The 19,120-nt window shown below is 36.5% G+C and overlaps 1 protein-coding gene across 1 annotated transcript in view; it reads right to left on the bottom strand.

Moving 5' to 3' along the window:
• The window catches only part of RSRC1 (arginine and serine rich coiled-coil 1), a 407,525-nt gene that overhangs the window by 67,265 nt on the left and 321,140 nt on the right, over positions 1–19,120 (bottom strand). Inside the window, exon 7 of the mRNA XM_034997838.1 lies at positions 12,898–12,966. Within this exon, the coding sequence (XP_034853729.1) occupies positions 12,898–12,966 (69 nt within the window). The remainder of the gene's footprint in view (positions 1–12,897; positions 12,967–19,120) is intronic.

The following is a 19,120-nucleotide window of genomic DNA, read 5'->3' as shown; positions in this document are numbered from 1 at the left end:
ACTGGAGACAGAAGAATAACTTTGCCACTGCTGGTCCCCCAAGGCAATACTGTATGGAGCTGAACCAGGGGCAGGGACCTCTCTTGTGGAGAAAAAGGAGAAGAGAGAGTGAGTGCTCGGCTTTTCCATCTGTGTGGGATGCTGCTAGAGAAACTTGTTGCTCTTCAGCAGAACCTGTTGTACTGAGGCAGGAACTCCGTGATTACAGGGAGGGATGGAGGGAAATCAGGACAAAAACATCAGGGGGAGGCAGCTCTGGATGACCACACTAGACTTCAGCAGGAAGTCTGCTCATGAGCCTCTGGGCAGTACCTCACTTGAGGATACCCCCACCAGGCCTATGGGAACCCCCAATGCTACAAGGGCTAACCCCACACCTCCTCCCAACTCAGCAGCTGGCTCTTGTGCATGCTTCTGAGTGTGGCAGCAAGAGTGAACTTTGGTAAATGGTAAATAGAATACTCTCAGAAAAATAGACCAGGATCTGTGGGCAGGGGAGAAACCACAAAAACGAGCCACCTTCTCAGCCAACACAGTGAGTTGTAAGAACCAGAGAAGGCATAAAAGCTTAAGAATTTGGCCACAAGAGAGAGCAAGAAGTGTGGAACAGGTGTATTCATGCAACGTCAGAGAAAATCCCAGATATATCAGGACTAGCAAATAGTATTTCCACCTAAAGGCAAATAGTGAAGATTTGAGGAGGTATCTGCTACTTCAAATGCAAAAGCAGTAGCACAAAACTACAAGGAACATGAAAAACAAATGAAACATGTTATCACCCAAAGAAACCAATAATCCTCCAATAACTGAATTCAAAGCCATGGCATTTTGTGATCTAGCTGATCAATTCCAAATAGTTGTTCTGAGGAAACTTAACAAGCTACAAGAAAACAGAGAAAGACAATTCAGTGAATCCAGGAAAACATTACATGAACAAAATGAAAAAAAATTTTTTTTTTTAAAGATTTTATTTATTTATTCATGAGAGACAGAGAGAGAGAGAGAGAGAGAGAGAGAGAGAGGCAGAGGGAGAAGCAGGCTCCCAAGGAGCAGGGAGCCTGATGTGGGACTCGATCCCAGGACTCTGGGATCATGACCTGAGCTGAAGGCAGACGCTTAACGACTGAGCCACCCAGGCGCCCCAACAAAATGAAAAATTTAAGAAAGAGACAGAAATCACAAAAGAGAACCAAACAAATTCTGGAGCTGAAGAATTCAATGAATGACATGAAAAAAATGCAACAGAGAGCATCTATATCAGAATAGATCAAATGGAAGATAGAATAAGTGAGTGAGAGCTTAGGAACTCTGAAATAACTAAAATAGAGGAACAAAGAACACAGTAAAAAAGAGTGAAGAAAGCCCACATGATCAATGAGACCCCATCAAACGTACATATATTAGAATAACTGGGCTTCTAGAAGAAGAAGGGAGGGAGAAGCCAGAAAGTTTATTTTTTTTAAAGATTTTATTTATTTATTTAATTGACAGAGAGAGAGAGAGAGACAGCAAGAGAGGGAACAAAAGCAGGGGGAGTGGGAGAGGGAGAAGCAGGCTTCCCACCGAGCAGGGAGCCCGATGCGGGGCTCTATCCCAGGACCCTGGGATCATGACCCAAGCTGAAGGCAGTCGCCCAACCAACTGAGCCACCCAGGTGCCCCAGCTATTGCTTCTTTAAATAAACTTTCTTTAAAACTTCTTTAAATAAAGAAGCAATAGCTGATGGGGCACCTGGGCGTCTCTGTCAGTTAAGCGCCTGCCTTTGCCTCAGGTCATGATCCCAGAGTCCAGGGATGAGCCCTGCATCGGGCTCCTTGCTCTGTAGGGAGTCTGCTTCTCCTCCTCCCTTTGCTCATGCTCTATCTCTCGCTCACTCTCTCTCTCAAATAAATAAATAAAATCTTAAAAAAAAAAAAAAAAAAGGAAGCAATAGCTGAGAACTTCCCAAACCTGGGGAGAGACTTGCGCATTCATGTTCATGAAGCTAATAGATCAGCCTATTATTTCAAAGACACATTACAATGAAACTATCAAAAATCGAAGATAGAAAATCTTAAACACAACCAGAGAAAAAATGACTGTAACCTATAAAGGAAACCCCATTGGGCTATTAGTGGATTTCTCAGCAGAACCCTTATAGGCCAGGATAGGAATGACATATTCAAAGTGTTGGGAAGAAAAAAAAAAAAGGCCAGCTGAGAATATTCTATACATCAAGTTATACTTCAGATGTGAAGGAGAAATAAAGATTTGCCCAGACAAATAAAACCTAAGGGAGTTCATCACTAGACCTGCCTTGCAAGAAATGTGGAAACTTCCTCAAGCTGAAAAAAAGATGTTAATTAGTGACATGAAAACATATGAAAGTATACAACACCATGGTAAATATTTAATACAGTCAGATTTAGGAAACTCTAATTCTGAAAAAGGATGGTGTGTTAATCATTTAACTATAGTATAAAGGTTAAAGGAAAAGAGTATTAAAAATAGCTACTATAGTTTGTTAACAAATACGCAATATAAAAGGAGGTCATTTGTGGGGTGCCTGGGTGGCTAAGTTGGTTAAGCGTTGGACTCTTGATTTCAGCTGGTCATGATCTCAGGGTCATGAGATTAAGCCCTGCATTGGGCTCTGTGCTCAGCAGGGAGTCTGCTTGAGATTCTCTCTCTCTCTCTCCCTCTTCCTCTGTCCCTCCCCACCATTTGCTTGCTCTCTCTTTCAAATCAGTCAATCTTTTTTTAAAAAAGAGGTACATTGTGACATCAAAAATATAAAAGGGGGAAGTAAAAGGGTGACATCAAAAATATAAAAGGGAGAATTAAAAGGGTTGAGCTTTTGTATGTGATCGAAGTTAAGTTGCTATCAGCTTAAAACAGGCTATTTTATCTATAAGATGTTTTATGTAAGTCTCATGGTAACCCCAAAGCAGAAACCTAAGGTAGATTCACAAAAGATAAAGAAAGGAGAAACAAAGCAAATCACCATGGAAAATCACAGAGGAAAAAGAAAGAATGCAACTACAGAACAGCCAGAAAGCAACTAATACAATGGCAGTAGTAGGTCCTTACATATTAGTCTAGGTATCCCTCGCTGTTTGAAAACTCAAGTTCTCATTATGCCACTTCACTTTTAGAAAAGACTTATGTTAGGGTGCCTGGGTGGCTCAGATGGTTAAGCATCTGCCTTCGGCTCAGGTCATGATCCCAGGGTCCTGGGATCGAGTCCCGCATCGGGCTTCCCGCTCCTTGGGAGCCTGCTTCTCCCTCTGTTTCTCCCTGTCTCTCATGAATAAATAAATAAAATCTTAAAAAAAAAAAAAAAAAGAAAAGACTTATGTTAATACCTATTTTCATTAACCAAAAGCAATCTGAAGAGGACTTTCACTTTTACAAAAAAGGGGCAAAAATAGCACTCTGTGTTTGTTTTACACTGAGCTACTGTAGAGGCAGTATGTACCCCAAGAATGGCACTGCCAAGATCCTTCCCCAGGAATTTTACTCAGCATTTCAACATCTAGAGCCATAGCTTTGAACTATGCCTGTGAGCATCTATGCTTTTTCTCAACTGACTTTGTGCATCTATTAGCAAGATGTGTCCTAAATATCAGAAAGAGACTATTTTTTAAGTCTGGGAATGCTCAAAAAATTTCCCATATATATTAATGATAACTGCTTTGTTTTACACATTTTTGGCTTATGAAAGATTTCACTGGAACACTCTACTTTCAGAAAGCAGGGGAAATCTGTAATTACTCTAAATGTAAATGTATTGAATTCACCAATCAAAAAGCACAGAGTGGCTGGATTTAAAAAAAAAAAAGCAAAGGCCCAACTATATAGTGTCTACAAGAGATTCACTTCAGATTTAAGGACACACACACACAGACTCAAGGTCAAGGGACAGAAAATGATTCCATGCCAGTATAAACCAAAAGAAAGCAGGAGTAGCTGTACTTACATCAGACAAAATAGACTTTAAGCCAAAAATGGTAATAAGAAACAAGGAAGGTCATAATATAATGGTAAATAGGTCAATTCATCAAGAAGATATAACAATATAACAATCATAAATATATATGAGAAATATATATGGTTTTGGCAATGATTTTTGGATATGACATCCAAAGTATAAATAAAAGTTAAAATCAACAAGTGGGACCACATAAAACTCAAAAGCTTCTGCACAGCATAAATCATCAACAAAATGAAAAGGCAACCTACAGAATGAGACTGAAGTATAGACACTGAATCTTTTCATCCTATTCCTTAGGTCTTTTACCTGTACTTTCCATCCTGTTGCTTTTCACTGCTTCATTCAAGATGTTTTCTTCTAATCTTTCAGGTCTCTAATACTTCTTTCTGCTCTGCAGAGTTAGACTTCATTAAATTCTTGATTTCAGTTAATGTTTAATACTTTAAAAAAATTTTTTTAAGAGTTTCCAATTATGACCTGAAATTATCAGTATCGTCTTTTATTTTCATGAACAAATTAAACAAAGTAATGTTAAAATATTCATCTAACAACTCCATTGTCTTGATCCTCTGTGAATCTGTTCCTACTGACTGTTGTTTCTCTTGTCCTCTTCTTTCTCATGGTTCTTCATCTTGTCTTGTTTTCTCATATGCCTGGTTATTTTTAATGGATATCATACAGAAACAACTGTAAAGATAGTTTCGGATAATGCTTTCTTCCAGAAAGGATTTATATCTGCTTTGGTTTGGCTAGATGTATCAGCAATCTTCAATTATCTTAATTCAATCAGGAATTGAGATGATTCAAACCTGGGCTTTGGTCCCTAGGGGTGCCTCTCTATTTCTGGTTCATCCTTACTTTTATGGAATAATCTGTTAAGATCCCAACCGAAAGTCTGCTGGTTTTATTAGGGTCTTCCTTTCCTTCACTGGGCCTGAATTCTAGATTTTATCCCCATAGCTCCATGAGTCTCTCAAAAGCTCTGCCCAGGTTCTTTGTCCTTTAGTGATCTCTTTAAGAATTGGCAGACAGATGCTACTACTGGAATCATCTCTAGGGGAAAGCTGACTCCAAATGTTGAGCTCACCATTTTTTCCTAGAACTGGGACCCATACTTCTTTACTGCCTGAGTAATTCTCTGATGCCTTCAAAGATATGTCTTAATATTTTGACCAGCTTTTAATCTGTTCTCAGAGAAGGGTGACTTCAAATAAGCTAGTTCCACCATACTATCTTCATCCCGTAAGTTTCAATAAGTGATTTTGTATTTTCAACTGTGATTTCCCTTTTTTACCGTGAATCACTGAAGCATGCTAAGTTATTTTTTTAATTAATAATAAAATAGCAACAATATTTTGTGAAGTCAATAAAATGGTTTCATATCTACTATATCACAACTACATTCTTAGATGATAGTTGACTTATTATTATCATCCTTATTTATTAACAGATGGGGAAATTGGGCTTAAAGGGACCTCTTACAGTCATACAGAGGATGAGAAAACACTAATCCCTATTTGATTTTACTGTATTTTATTATTTGTTTTCATGTTTATCTCCTGTCTTCCCCCTCTAGAAATATAAGCTCTTTGAGTACAGGGGCCTTGATTTTCTTTTTTCTTTTCTTTTTTTTTTTATTAAAAAAAATTTTTTTTTTTTTAAGATTTTATTTATTTGAGAGAGAGAGAATGAGAGACAGAGAGCATGAGAGGGAGGAGGGTCAGAGGGAGAAGCAGACTCTCCACTGAGCAGGGAGCCTGATGCGGGGCTTGATCCTGGGACTCCAGGATCATGACCTGAGCCGAAGGCAGTCGCTTAACCGACTGAGCCACCCAGGCGCCCCTGATTTTCTTTTTTCATTGCTCTATTCATACGGGTTAGAACAGTACCCAGCATGTGCTGGATGGTCAGTGTATTTTTTGAATTGATAAAAGTTACAAAAAGAATGAATGGGGGCACCTGGGTGGCTCAGTTGGTTGAGCATCTGACTCTTGGTTTTGGTTCAGGTCATGATCTCATGGGTCGTGAGATCGAGCCACGTGATGGGCTCTGCGCTCAGTGGGGAGTTTGCTTGAAGATTCTCTCCCTCTGCTCCTCCCCTCACTCATGCGAGCAAACACATGCACTCTTTCCCTCTCTCTCTCAAATAAATAAATTAAAAAAAAAAAAGAATGATATGAGAATGATTATTATGCTCTTTTGTGTTGCAATTCCGAGTAAAACTATTTTACATTTATACAGTACTATGTAGTATAAAGTAACTTTTAAATTCTGCACACCATTTCTGGTTATAACAATTCTAGGCAGATTTTATCATCTTCCTTACTCTAGAGTCACAGTGAAGTTAAGGGACTTACTCAGTCACAGAGCCAGTAAATGGTAGAGCTGGCACTCTGAACATCATTGTCTTACTTCAGCTAGAAAAAGCTAGGGCTATTTCCACCAGGTACAGTTGACTCCTTATTTTGCAATGACTTCCCTTGGTTATTCCCAGGGTTGTACACCTGTGGGCATTCAATATGTATGTTAGGTTTCTAATGTTTAATTTATAATGGAAATATCCGATTGAAAAGAAGGCTGTAGCCTTTAGTTGGTCTTGAAATTTGTGTGCATAGAGCACCAAAAATATTTAAATTAGCAAGAAAATACATGATGGTCAGTCACTGGAGGCCCAATAATGGTTAAAGAGAGATCAGAGTACCTGCATTCCATATACATGAACACCTTACTGAAAATAGATAAAATGTGATCTAAACCAGCTTCTAAGTCTACAGAGAGCACAGATGAATGTATATGAAGCAAAAACAGTATTAGTGAGCTATTAGAAAAATGAGGCATCCTTTTCTTTGTTAAAAAGTTAGTTAGGAGGTGCCTGGGTATCTCAGTCAGTTAAGCAGCTGCATTCAGCTCGGGTCATGATCTTAGGGTCCTGGGATCGAGCCCCACATCAGGATCCCTGCTCAGTGAGGAGTCTGCTTCTCCCTCTCCCTCTGACCCTCCTCCCTCTCTCTCTGTCTCAAATAAATAAATAAAATCTTAAAAAAAAGTTAAAAATGAGGGCGCCTGGGTGGCTCAGTTGGTTAAGCGACTGCCTTCGGCTCAGGTCATGATCCTGGAGTCCCGGGATCGAGTCCCGCATCGGGCTCCCTGCTTGGCGGGGAGTCTGCTTCTCCCTCTGACCCTCCCCCCCTCTCATGCTCTCTGTCTCTCACTCTCTCTCTCTCAAATAAATAAATAAATTAAAAAAAAAAAAGTTAAAAATGAATTAGCATGCATTTACTGGAAGCGTTAAAACTGAGGACTAAACAGCTGATGTTATGTAATATGACAGATAACACTATACAAAAGAAAGGTTAAAAATGTTTAAAATCAAGATCTTGCAGACACAGAATCAAGGGGACTATAAAGGACAAATCACTGCTGAGGGAAATAGGACAGATGGCTAGGCTAAATAACTGGGTATTTGTTCTTGAGTGATTTTTGACTAAATAAAGAACTTGAGGAAAAAATATGGAATAAGGCAATGCATTCAAGCTAAGCAGATTAATTTTTTTAAAAATAAAAGAGCTTTCTAACATTAGAGCTAATGTGTTAAAAGACTATACAGATATTTTACAAAATACTACATTACTAAAGATATAGAATTATTAAATCTGCATCATGGGAACACAAATCTCCTTAAAAAGGATATTTTAAATCTTGGAATAGAACTACCTAATAAAGTAAGACAAAGGGGGAGGGGATGGTTTCAAATGTTTAAGTCTAAGAAGGAAATAATACTGCATATTATAACGGGTAGCCAATTAAGGATGAAGGCATTTATTTATTTTAAAAGATTTTATTTATTTTAAAGAGAGAGAGAGACAGCATGAGTGGGAGGGACAGAGAGGGAGAGAGAGAGAGAGGGAATCTCAAGCAGAGTCCACGCTGAGCAGGGAGCTCAATGTGGGGCCTGATCCCAGGACTCTGAGATCATGACCTGAGCTAAAACCAAGAGTTGGACACCTAACTGACTGCACCACCCAGGCACCCCAGGATGAACGCTTTTAGGAAGGACAACTAGGTAAGGAACCACAGAGGAAAGAAAGAAGGGATTATAACAGTTCTCTCCCTAAGTGTGGTAAGACCTGGTATTAAGTGTGCTTTATACTAGGGACTTCAAAGCACTAGGAGAGCCAGGACCTCTGAAAAAGGGGCCTGAGAAAATAGATGTTTAGGTCTGGCTCTGGTCCAGACTCTGAAGGTGCTGTGAACTTGACAAGTGGGTGTCTTACATAAACCAGTCATTCACTAGGGAGGAAAGCAGAGAGATTATTAGGAAAAGGGCATGGACACCTCCACAAAATGTGCCTCTGACTGGAGTAACTCACCTGCTGGGTGTCCCAGAAACCCGTGAGCAAACCTAATGTGGGTACAGATCTATCTGAGGACACACACACACACACACACACACACACACAAACATATAGTAAAGAAATGCATAAGGTGAGATTCAGAGAAGAGGGCAAAACATAGAAGAAGAGGGAATTAATGATCATAAAGGCTGTGATTTATGTTTATTTATTTTTAAAAAAGATTTTATTTATTTATTTGTGAGAGAGAGAGACAGAGAGAGCACAAGCAGGGGGAGCAGCAGGCAGAGGGAGAAGCAGGCTCCCCGTTGAGCAAGGAGCCTGATGTGGGACTCCATCCCAGGACCCTGGGATCATGACCTGAGCTGAAGGCAGACGATCAACGGGACCAAGCCACCCAGGCGTCCCTGTGATTTATGTTTAAAGAAAGGAATGTGTATTGGCGTCACACTGCTTGGGTTTGTGTACTGGCTTTACCACTTACTAGCCATGGGGAGAGTTATAAGCACTCTCTGTGCCTTAGTTTCCTAGCCTCCCTACAGTACAGGGATAATAACAGCATAAACTTCATAGAGTTAATGAGGATTAAGAGAGTTAAAATATGTAAAGTACTTAGAACATTGCCTGTGATCCCTTCTTCCTTTCAGCTACTTGCATTTTTTGTCCCCACCTTCGCCAAAGGATTGACAACAACAACAAAAAAGATGAAATTAGTGCTAATATGTTTTACTTCTTGTCAATCACATGTGGCAAAAGGTCTGATGAATTTCAATTTTAATAAGACTTAAGGATTGCTCTAAGTCTTCACTTGACTACCTCATATTGTGTTCATATTATCACTGTCCACCATTTCCATAAATAATTTAGACTGGGTTGCCTAACATTTTAGGAAAAAAAATATTTGAAGTAGAAAACTAACAGATGGGTAGAGCTATTTTGAATAAACACAAGGGGAAAAAGAATTCAAAAGCTGCTATACTTATGGCCAAATAAGAAATTCATATTAGAGAGAAATCAAAATACAACACAAGACTATTATGCTTATGAATGGATTTAAAACACAATTAAAACCCTTAAATAAATACTATATTAAATATAAAAATAAAATACAGAAAAACTAAGCAGTTTTGCTAAAGCATGGAGCAATACAAAACAAACAAAAAACCAAAAGGATAAAAGTTGAAATGACTTTTAATTACATATAGTCAGAACATTTTCAAACACATATAAAGAAAAAGAGAAGCTGAAGTCAAGCATTTGTTATGTCAAAGAATAAGGAATATGTCAAAGAATAAGGAAGAAAACAGAACTGAAAGATTTAATACTATTCATTTTTCCTAAAATGTAATCTAGAATTACGAAAAAAAAGTACTTATTTTTAAAGAAGGAAACTATAAAACCTAAACTTTAAATATTCAGTTGACTTTTACTAAATAATGTAACCTTGATAAAAATTCAACTTAAATGGAAAGTTAGAGAGTAAATGGTTCAAGAAAGAGGATCCATACCAATGTACTCATGATATTCAATAAGTGGAAACTCAACAGAGCTGTGTAAGGACCATGAAAAGCACTCTGGGCTCCCATTGTTTCAAGGGTAGAAGGCAAAGTAGCTACCCTGGACAAGTTTTCATGAGTAGCCTGACTTTTCTTGGCTATGATACTTGCAAACATAATTATGATACCGATTTAAGAATACTCAAAGGAAAGGACTGCCTAATAGTCAGAATGTATTTGCAAGGCACAGATCTTGCTATGCTAATACAATAGCTTTTGTGAGATAACAGAGAATGGATAAAAGGAGCTGGGCAGATAACATTTATCTACATTTTAACAATGCTTTCAACCCTGTGCTGCATATCAGCATGCTGAGAAATTAAGAGATGAACTGTATAAATGATGTGATAGAATGAATTACTAGTGGCTTATAGATTGGAAATACAGGATTATTACTCTTTCAAATGCAGAAATATATATACATATACATACAGATGTATCTCAGGTTTCAGTTTGTAGCTAGACTAATTATATGAAATAAAATAAATGTAGCTTATACGTTAATCATTTTCAGTTAATTTGATAGCACTCAAGTATCTAGACAACACGTAAGAAAAAATTTTTGGAAGCAAACAACAACAAAGAATGAAATCACTGTCATATAGGTTCTTTTACTAGTAGAATTCTTCAACATTTGTGGTAATAATATTCCTATGACTTTTGAATGCACATAAAATTCAGTGAGCTTAGGTAAAGACTTGATAAATCCGTTAGCAAATATTGATAGTATTTTGAAATTCCTTGTTTTCTTTTTGAATTGCTGTAATTCTTCAGCGAAATAGCCTAATGGATGAGGTCTCATCTTAGAAAAGAGACATAACAAAGTTCAGTTACACTTTCAGTGAGGTTATTTAAAATCCAGCTGCAAACTTAAGTAATTTAAGCATGGATTTAAAAGAGCGAAGGGCAAACTGGTCATTCATTCATTCATTCCATAATTAAGAAACTGAGTATTTTTTATGTGCTAAGCATCCTGGATACTAAATCCTTCACAGTCCTAGAGTTTATACTCTTGTCAGGATGGCAGACTTATAAAGATGCTAATTAAAACAGCTCTAATTAGAGGGATGTGCTTTTCAAACACTTCCCAGGTACTGAAATAAAAAGGTTACTGTATATCACAGACTAAGTGCAAGGTCAGTTTGACTTCCTGAATGTTCAAAGGAAAGAAATACTTTCAAAAGAACTGCAATATAATGTTAAAGCACCTGTAGTTAAGAAATTCTTAGTATCTTTTAAAATGTTTCGAAGTGATTTAATGAAAAAAAAGAGACTATTATAAATATCAATTACTGCTATATAAATGAGGAGTTCCAAAGTATTTAAAAAGTTTGTCTTACTAGGGCAAGCATTCATATTATATATTTTTCATAATAATAAATCACCTAGCAATTTCAATATCTGTGGTTACCACATCAATGCCATCCTTTTTCAACTGCTCATGACTCCAATTAAGATTTGAATTAATGGGATTAGACTAAAAACTATTACAACATATATTCACCCTGTTGGTTGGTAATAAGTACCACACTTGTAATTTATAGTACCACAGTGTTTATTATGTTATTAATTAGTTATATTGATCAGAATACCACATAACATAGCAGTACTAAAATATTATAATTTGCTTAGGCTACTTTGCATCTAGTACTATATCTATTTTTTCTATGGGTGACCATAAACATCATTGAAATCAGATAGCTTGTTTCTACTAACAATGCCAAGATGTGCACTTCAGAAGGCCAAAAGAAGAGAATTCTACTGAGAATTCTTGCCATGGGAGTTCACTTGTTTTCTTACTATGCCATAAAATTAGTTGATCTAGGACAAAAGCATAAAGTCAGGACTTATGGGGGTCAAATAGGGTAAGAGCACTATCCATTTTATGTATAAATTAGTCCACATTTAGTTTGAATCTACTTATTTGTAGGGTTCTGCCACCTAAATCTAGTTTTTGTTGTTGGTGGTGATTTTTCCTTGCTTTGGGGCTGTGGCTCTAACACAATACTGCTTTTAAGCATTCCAAACTATCACACTCAGAGGTTTTAGGTTTAACAGGATCTCAGCCTCCACTGTAAGTTGGGAGTGCAATAATTTTTTTTTTTTCTGGTTGTCACAGTAAAAGATGTATTAAGATAAAAATTACAATTTTCAGATTTAGACAATAGCACTCAAAAGCCAATATTTTTGGAACACATTATCAGGCTTCAATTTCTTGAAAGCTCACAGAGGAAATAGTTACTCTGCTAATTAGCCAGTAAAGTGACATGATTGTCAGTCCAAGTGGATCATCAACTTAACTCACTGAGAAAGATTTGCCTCGATCTTGCTTTAAGCACTGTATTTACAACAGTATATCTAAAGCCTCTGTGAAGGAAAAATGTAAAATATTCACTCACATAAATCATAGCAAACTAAAGGGGAAATAAAAATTTGTTAGGGGAGATAAAAATGTATTAGACTTCTTTGTATAATATTTTTGGGTGGTGGCTTCAATGTTATTAACAGAAAATAATCTATAAAAATTCTGACATGAATTTCTTAATTTGAATTATGATAATTTCTGACATTTCATATTTTACTGTTCCCTTTTAACAGCTTTTTAAAGTATTGTTGACAAGGGGACTTCATTACTGCTAAAATATTTCAAAATGTACACATAAATTCAATCCATTTCTATGACTGATTTTGATAATTTGTTAACTTTATAGTTAAAAATCAGAAGGAAACAAACCAGCACCAGCTCTACTTCATAATTTTACATCTTCCCAGTATCCCCAAAATATATACTAAGATGCTTATAAACTAATCTATGCTAGCAAACATTAATTAGTACCCAAGACATTGAATATAGTGTGATATTATGTCAGAGTTTAGGTTCATGAAGTAGCATGAGGTATCCCCCGAGGCATTTGATTAGAATTTATGGTTTATCAGGGAAATGAAGACAATCACGCCAAATAGTGATTCCCCAAAAGAATGACCACTTTGAAACAAAATGAACACATGCCTTTACCTTCCTCCTTTCTTCTCTTTGCTTCTTCTTCATTTCTTTCTTTTGCTTTCAGTGCTTCATCAGCTTTTGCTGAAACAAAAACAATGGAATTTCTGTACTCATAAAACACTGAAAATATTGGGGAAAGGGAAAAGAAGTTCACTGAATATTTTTTTATGATATAGAAGAAAAAACCAAAATGGTTGAAAATCTGTAATATACCTTTTACATTTATTCAGAATATTTAAAATATTTATTTAGAATCTCTGAAGCTTAGTTCAAGATAATCTCTGTACAAAAAAGAAAATGAAGTTAAGCAACATAAAATTTAAATGATGGTATATGAATTGGGAATAACTGTTGGTCATTAAAAGTCATCTGATTTTGTCAGTGAAATGCATCTATTTTAAACTTTGGACGAAAGTTCTTAAGCTACAATTCACATTTTAAATATAAGAAGCTTGCAATATCTTTGGAACAGTATCAAATTAGGTAGCATATTATTTTTTTTTCATTGCATATCATAGTAGCAGTTCTTTATTCATGTTATGACAGCATTTGGTAAAAAGAATCTTTTTCCCTCTAGAAACCTCTTCCCTTATTACTTAATTATCTACTAGTTGCTCAACTGCAGGGGTTTTCAAACACTTTACTACAGATGTTAAAGAAGATTAAAAATATACAGCACAGTAACAAGGGACTATCAATATACTCTGTAAATTAATTAAATTTCTGTTCTAGCACATCATTTATTCCAAAGCATTAATGTCTCAAAGGAGCGATTCTCCTTTATTGCCAGCTCACTGCCTGATGAGTGAACTAAGTGAAAATAAGTCTCTAATAGCATTATAGTTGATGAAATATTAAGTTAAAAAAGTATTGCCTCGTCAAAAGAAAAAGAATCAAACTGTGCCAGCATTAAACTTTGGATGAGCCTTTATTATAATGATAACAGCAATGTAAACTGTGATTTAAAAAATAAACATGCTCTTCAGGTTTTTTTGCTGTATATATTATTCCTATGCAAAGTCAACATATTCTTTAGAAGTATGAAACCTGGCTTAAAAGGGGAATTAAAAAAAATACACACCACATATATAACTATTTTTCTTCAGTTTTATTTTTCTTCACCATCAATACTGACACTTTCTTAAAATATAAAACTTATATAATAGTACTGTGAAGTGCTATATCCAATTACTAGACATCTGTTTCCATTTACAAGCTTTAATACATACTTAGACTGCATTTAAAGTCATGAAATATTAAAACTTGTATGCCACTCTGTATCATTGCAAGAATCTATTAAATTAGATAATAAAAACAAACCACCAGTAACTCTAAAGACTTTTACTTCATTTACACTTTATTCTCCCTGGTAGAAGGACAAGGATAATAGAAATTCCATTTAAATTCAATTTTGGTTATATGTGTAATTGTAGATATACCCCTTAAGTCATGTAAAATGCTCAGCTTATGTTTCTTTCAAATTATCCCGCTCAGATTCACATTCTACTCCTTACAACCATCTTCAATATGTATTAGCCGAGCTCATTAGACTGAAATTTAATAATGCAAACATCAGGTGGATTTCAAGAACCTCCATTAACAACGTAAGATGGATTGCTTATATATAGCTCTTGGGCCAACTGGGCACAATTTAAATTCAATAAACTACCCTGCCTAAATCTGATTTATCTATTTCACTATGCCAGTTTGTCCTTTCTTACTGATTTGTTGCTATACATGGACAATTCATTGGAATATTGTTTTATATGTTTCCTTTTAAACTGCAAATGGCTCTTGTGCTGTGGTTAAATATTTTATGTAATGGAGCTTCATACTGTCAATCAAGATTTCCAAGTATGTGTGTGTGTCGTGTGTGTGTATAAATAAAAAACACCTCTTTGAATTATGTCAAAATAGCATAGATAATAATTTAAAAAGCACACATTTGAAAATTTTATCAATAATCAACATGCTCTCTACAAAGAATCTGAATGAATTCACTCAAAGAAAATTCATTTATTCAAATTGAGTCATTAGGATAAATTCCTCATTGATTATTAAGGGAATTTGGAAGAAACTTTTTTCTTTCCAACTGCTTTCTGATATTATTTAAATGTGAATAGGGAAGCATGTATAATCATTTACACATGATTTGGTTTATCCTAAATTTTTTTATATTCTCTAAAAGATGGCAATCCCACTTTACAGATGGGGATACTGAATCTCATTAGATGTACCACAAAATTTGATATCAAGGAACACTACTGGTAAGTGGTAAGATGTATTCTTATGATTCATGATCATTCTCTTTGGACTTTACAGCAGGATCTACTATAAAGCACACCATTTACCAAAAATACTTACATCTTCCACTAACCTTATATACTAACCTTATATACAACTTCCAATCCCTTGGCTCTTCCAAATTCCCCCAGACTTGACAGTCCTCTCCAGGCTCTGCTTCCTTCCCTACCCAACCTGAACCCCAAGACAACCATTTCAATTCCACACATATTAACACCCTCATTGCCCTGATTCCTTTGTTGTTTTGCCAAGCTGCTATCAACACATCTAACCATTTTTTTTTCCTATTTTTGCTTCAGAGCCTCCCTACAAAACAGTATCTAAATGTTATTGGCTCTACGAAAAACCAATGATTTAGAAGTTAACATGGATCCTTCCACGTTGCTCATCTTTCATCAACATCCAGAGTTGGTTTCCATTCTCCTTTCTCAGAATTTACTAAGCTTTCTCCACAACAAGTGCCAATAACCTCACATCAGCTTCCTTGACTCATATTTTTTCAGCCTCACTCCCATTCACCGCCAAACTTTTATGTTTATCAATCCTTACCTTTTCCTTGATTCAGAAAGCAAATCCATTTACTTGTGCTTTAAAACCTAAACCTTTCCATATCCTTTAGGGTTTTTTTCTGTTTCTTAAGATTCAAACTCACTCTTTCTTTATTTTCAGACTATAAATACATTCAAAGTCTCACAAATCCTTACAATATTTACTCTTCCAACTAAGTTACTACTTTCTCTTGTTCCTGTTAGATTTTGTCCCCACAGCTTTTGCAAAATGGCCCCTAAAAATTCTATAATAGCCAAATCTACTGGTTATCTCAGTTTTATCCTTACACTCTCCCCTTTTTTAAAAAAAACTGCTAACCTGGAGTGCCTGGGTGGCTCAGTCGGTTAAGCGTCTGCCTCCGGCTCAGGTCATGATCCCAGGGTCCTGGGATTGAGTCCTCATTGGGTTCTCTGCTCAGCCGGGAGTCTGCTTCTTCCTCTGCCCTTCCTCTGCTTGTGCTCCCCCCCCACTCAAATAAATAAATAAAGTCTAAAAAAAAACCCAAAACATTAACCAACCACATCTCTGTCAAAAATATTTGTCAACCTTTTTTGGCTGTGGTCTCTTTTACCCACTTTTTACTTCTCGGAGTTCTGTTCTTAGGCAGTCTATATAAGGTTTAAATGTAACCCATAAGTCTATCACACGTAGCTCCATTTCTGGCCCCTCTCCTGATCATCAGAACTCTTTTTCCAATTACTTCCACATAGATACCTCCACATAGATATTTCAAAATCATGTCCATGATTGAACTCATAACCTTTCCCTTAAACCAGATCCTCTTCCCTTGGTATTTCCTGTTTTCTCTCAGGTTGGAAATCTTTGTGACACTCCTCTCCAAATCTTATCCTAATGCAGTACATCTAATTGGCTAGGAGTTCCATCAGCTTCTACTCCACACATTAGCTCTAGAATTCATCCAATCCTTTCCATTTTCATTGCCAATAATCACGTTCGGGGCCTTATGTCTTTTCACTTTGAATAAGAAGGGAGTTCCTATTTGATCTCTGTACTTTAAATCCTATTCCTTCCAATGAATCCTTTATATTACCAACAGAGCAAGGAATGTATTCCTTGTTTTGTATCCCTAGCAACAAGCAGAGTATCTAGAACATAGAGATGTTCAATAATTGTTAAGTGAATGAATGTACCATTCTAAAACACATATATGATGTTACTCCCAGCTAAAACTACCTCTGAAGGCACCCTGTTGCATGTATATACAAATCCCATCTCCTTATACCATCTAGAGCCTTTCACTGTCTGATCTCAATGTAACTTTCTAGCGGCCTCATCATTCACCACTCCTCCTTCATTGCCTCAGGGATGCATGGCTTTGCTGGGCCACACTGCCTTTTGTTTATATTGTCATGCTTTTGTTCTTGCTGGTGTGCCCACCTCACTTTCTTGCTGAGAAAATCTTATCAGAAAGTTTTAGAAATGTCACTCTCTTCTATGAAACCTCTGATCAATATCCCTTGTTTCCAAGTGGATCTGACTGCTCCCTCCTTGCTTCTTAGGCATTTTAATACCTTCCTTATGGAATGTACAACACCTTGTTCCTTCATTAGAGGAAATAGCCAACTCCTTGAGAGGATGGCACATAGTAGGCATGACAGAAATGTTGGCGTTCTCTTCTTCTTAAGTCTTTAGCCAGCCTACATATTCTAGTTTCTCCCTTGAAGTTCAGTGTGGCCATTCATTTACCCGAGTTCAAGCCAAGGAATGTGAGCATAAATAATGTGTATGTTTCCACACCCAGCCTATAAAAAGCTCCCATGTAATCCTTCTTCTCTTTCTTTATCCAAATGACCCACAGAGCATGGGCCCAAAGAAGAAAGGAATCTGGGTTACTGAATTTCTGCAGAAAGTAGTGCTTTCCTGAGGACTTGCATTACACTGTGATATGAGCAAAAAAGAAGTTTATATTGTCTTAAAGAAGCTGAAATTTTGGAGTTGCTTATTACAGCAGTTTGTGCACCTTGCCTAATACATGAAGTGTTTGATGAATGTTTCCTAAACAAAAAATTAAAAGGATTTTGAAAGTCAACACAAATACGCTGTTCCTTCCAAAGTGAAGTCTCCTTTCAGAAAAGAAATCCTCTATGGCTGTTCATTTGAATGATGATCAGAAAAGTAGCTGCAGAGGTGGTGTGGGGCTAAACAGAAAAATTATTCAGTATGTGTAGTTAGCAGCATATTACCAGAATTTATTCTCATCTTTACTAATCTCATAAAAAAATCCACAGGGACATAGCTTTTTAGATCATTGTAGCTGTTTGCTTAAGTTAGATTTTAAATGATTTGGGGAGGTAGTTTATATACCCTATGAGAGGAAATCAGTTGAATCAAGAATTGGAAAAGACTGACAGTGTATATAACTCATCCCCTACTTTCAGAAGGGACTATATTAATATTCCCAGAGGAAATCTTTTTGTAAGGGTTTAACAACCTTCATTTGGAAGTTCTTTCCTATATGTAGCCCAAACTCTGACACTGCACCATCATGAATAGACCAGAAATGTCAAGGAATTCTTAAAAAACAAAAAGCAGATGGGACCAGATCTATGGAAAAATGAATAGAAGAAATCACAGCCCAGACTACAGAAATGTGGGAAAAGTTCCAGGGATGCTTTAGTTTTAAAGTCAATGGGGATCAAACATAGGTGGTAAGACTAAGGTGAGTGTCAAATGGGGAATTACGATTAAAGCAGCTGAACAACGGCAACACTCCCTCAATGTGATGAGTGGGGGTATAGGTAGTGTTTGACCACAGGTTAAAGCAGTGAGTGTAGGAGGTGCTACGGCCAGTGAGGCAAGAGCCGGTTAACTACTAACCAGGGATGACAAGCTACTAATATGTCATTACCAGCAACACATCTTGCCCCCGCCACAATCAATGGACACTGGTTATAATGAGCTGAAATGGCAGGTACTGTCAAATATAAAGATGAACGGCCAACCTAGAATTACTAGACATTCGAGGAAAACCAATCCCTTGAGAGATAAAACAAGCAAAAACAATACAACCAACAATAACACTAAAAAAAACTATGCAAAGGAATGAGAGTTAATAAAAGCAAACAAAAATTTTTTTGGAATCAGTGTACATAATATCCTTAAAGTGATCTGAGAAGATATTGATTGCATCTTAGAAATTAAATTAGAACCCACACAAAAACTGAAGCACAGAATGGATATAGCTAAAGACTAAATGAGTGTGTTAGAGGAGCTCTTACCAAGGAATTTTCCCTGAATGTAGTAGAAAAGAATAAAGAGATACATACATAAGAGAAAGTTAAGAGATGACATCATCATCAAGGTTAACATTTATTGAAGGCTTACTATGTGCCTTTGTGCTTATATGTGTGTGTGTATATTT

Source organism: Mirounga leonina, unplaced genomic scaffold (genome assembly GCF_011800145.1).
Source record: "Mirounga leonina isolate KUSES-001 unplaced genomic scaffold, KU_Mleo_1.0 Mir_115, whole genome shotgun sequence".
In the NCBI taxonomy this organism is placed as follows: domain Eukaryota; kingdom Metazoa; phylum Chordata; class Mammalia; order Carnivora; family Phocidae; genus Mirounga; species Mirounga leonina.
The sequence above is the reverse complement of the archived record's forward strand: the minus strand, read 5'-3'. Positions and strand labels throughout refer to the sequence as shown.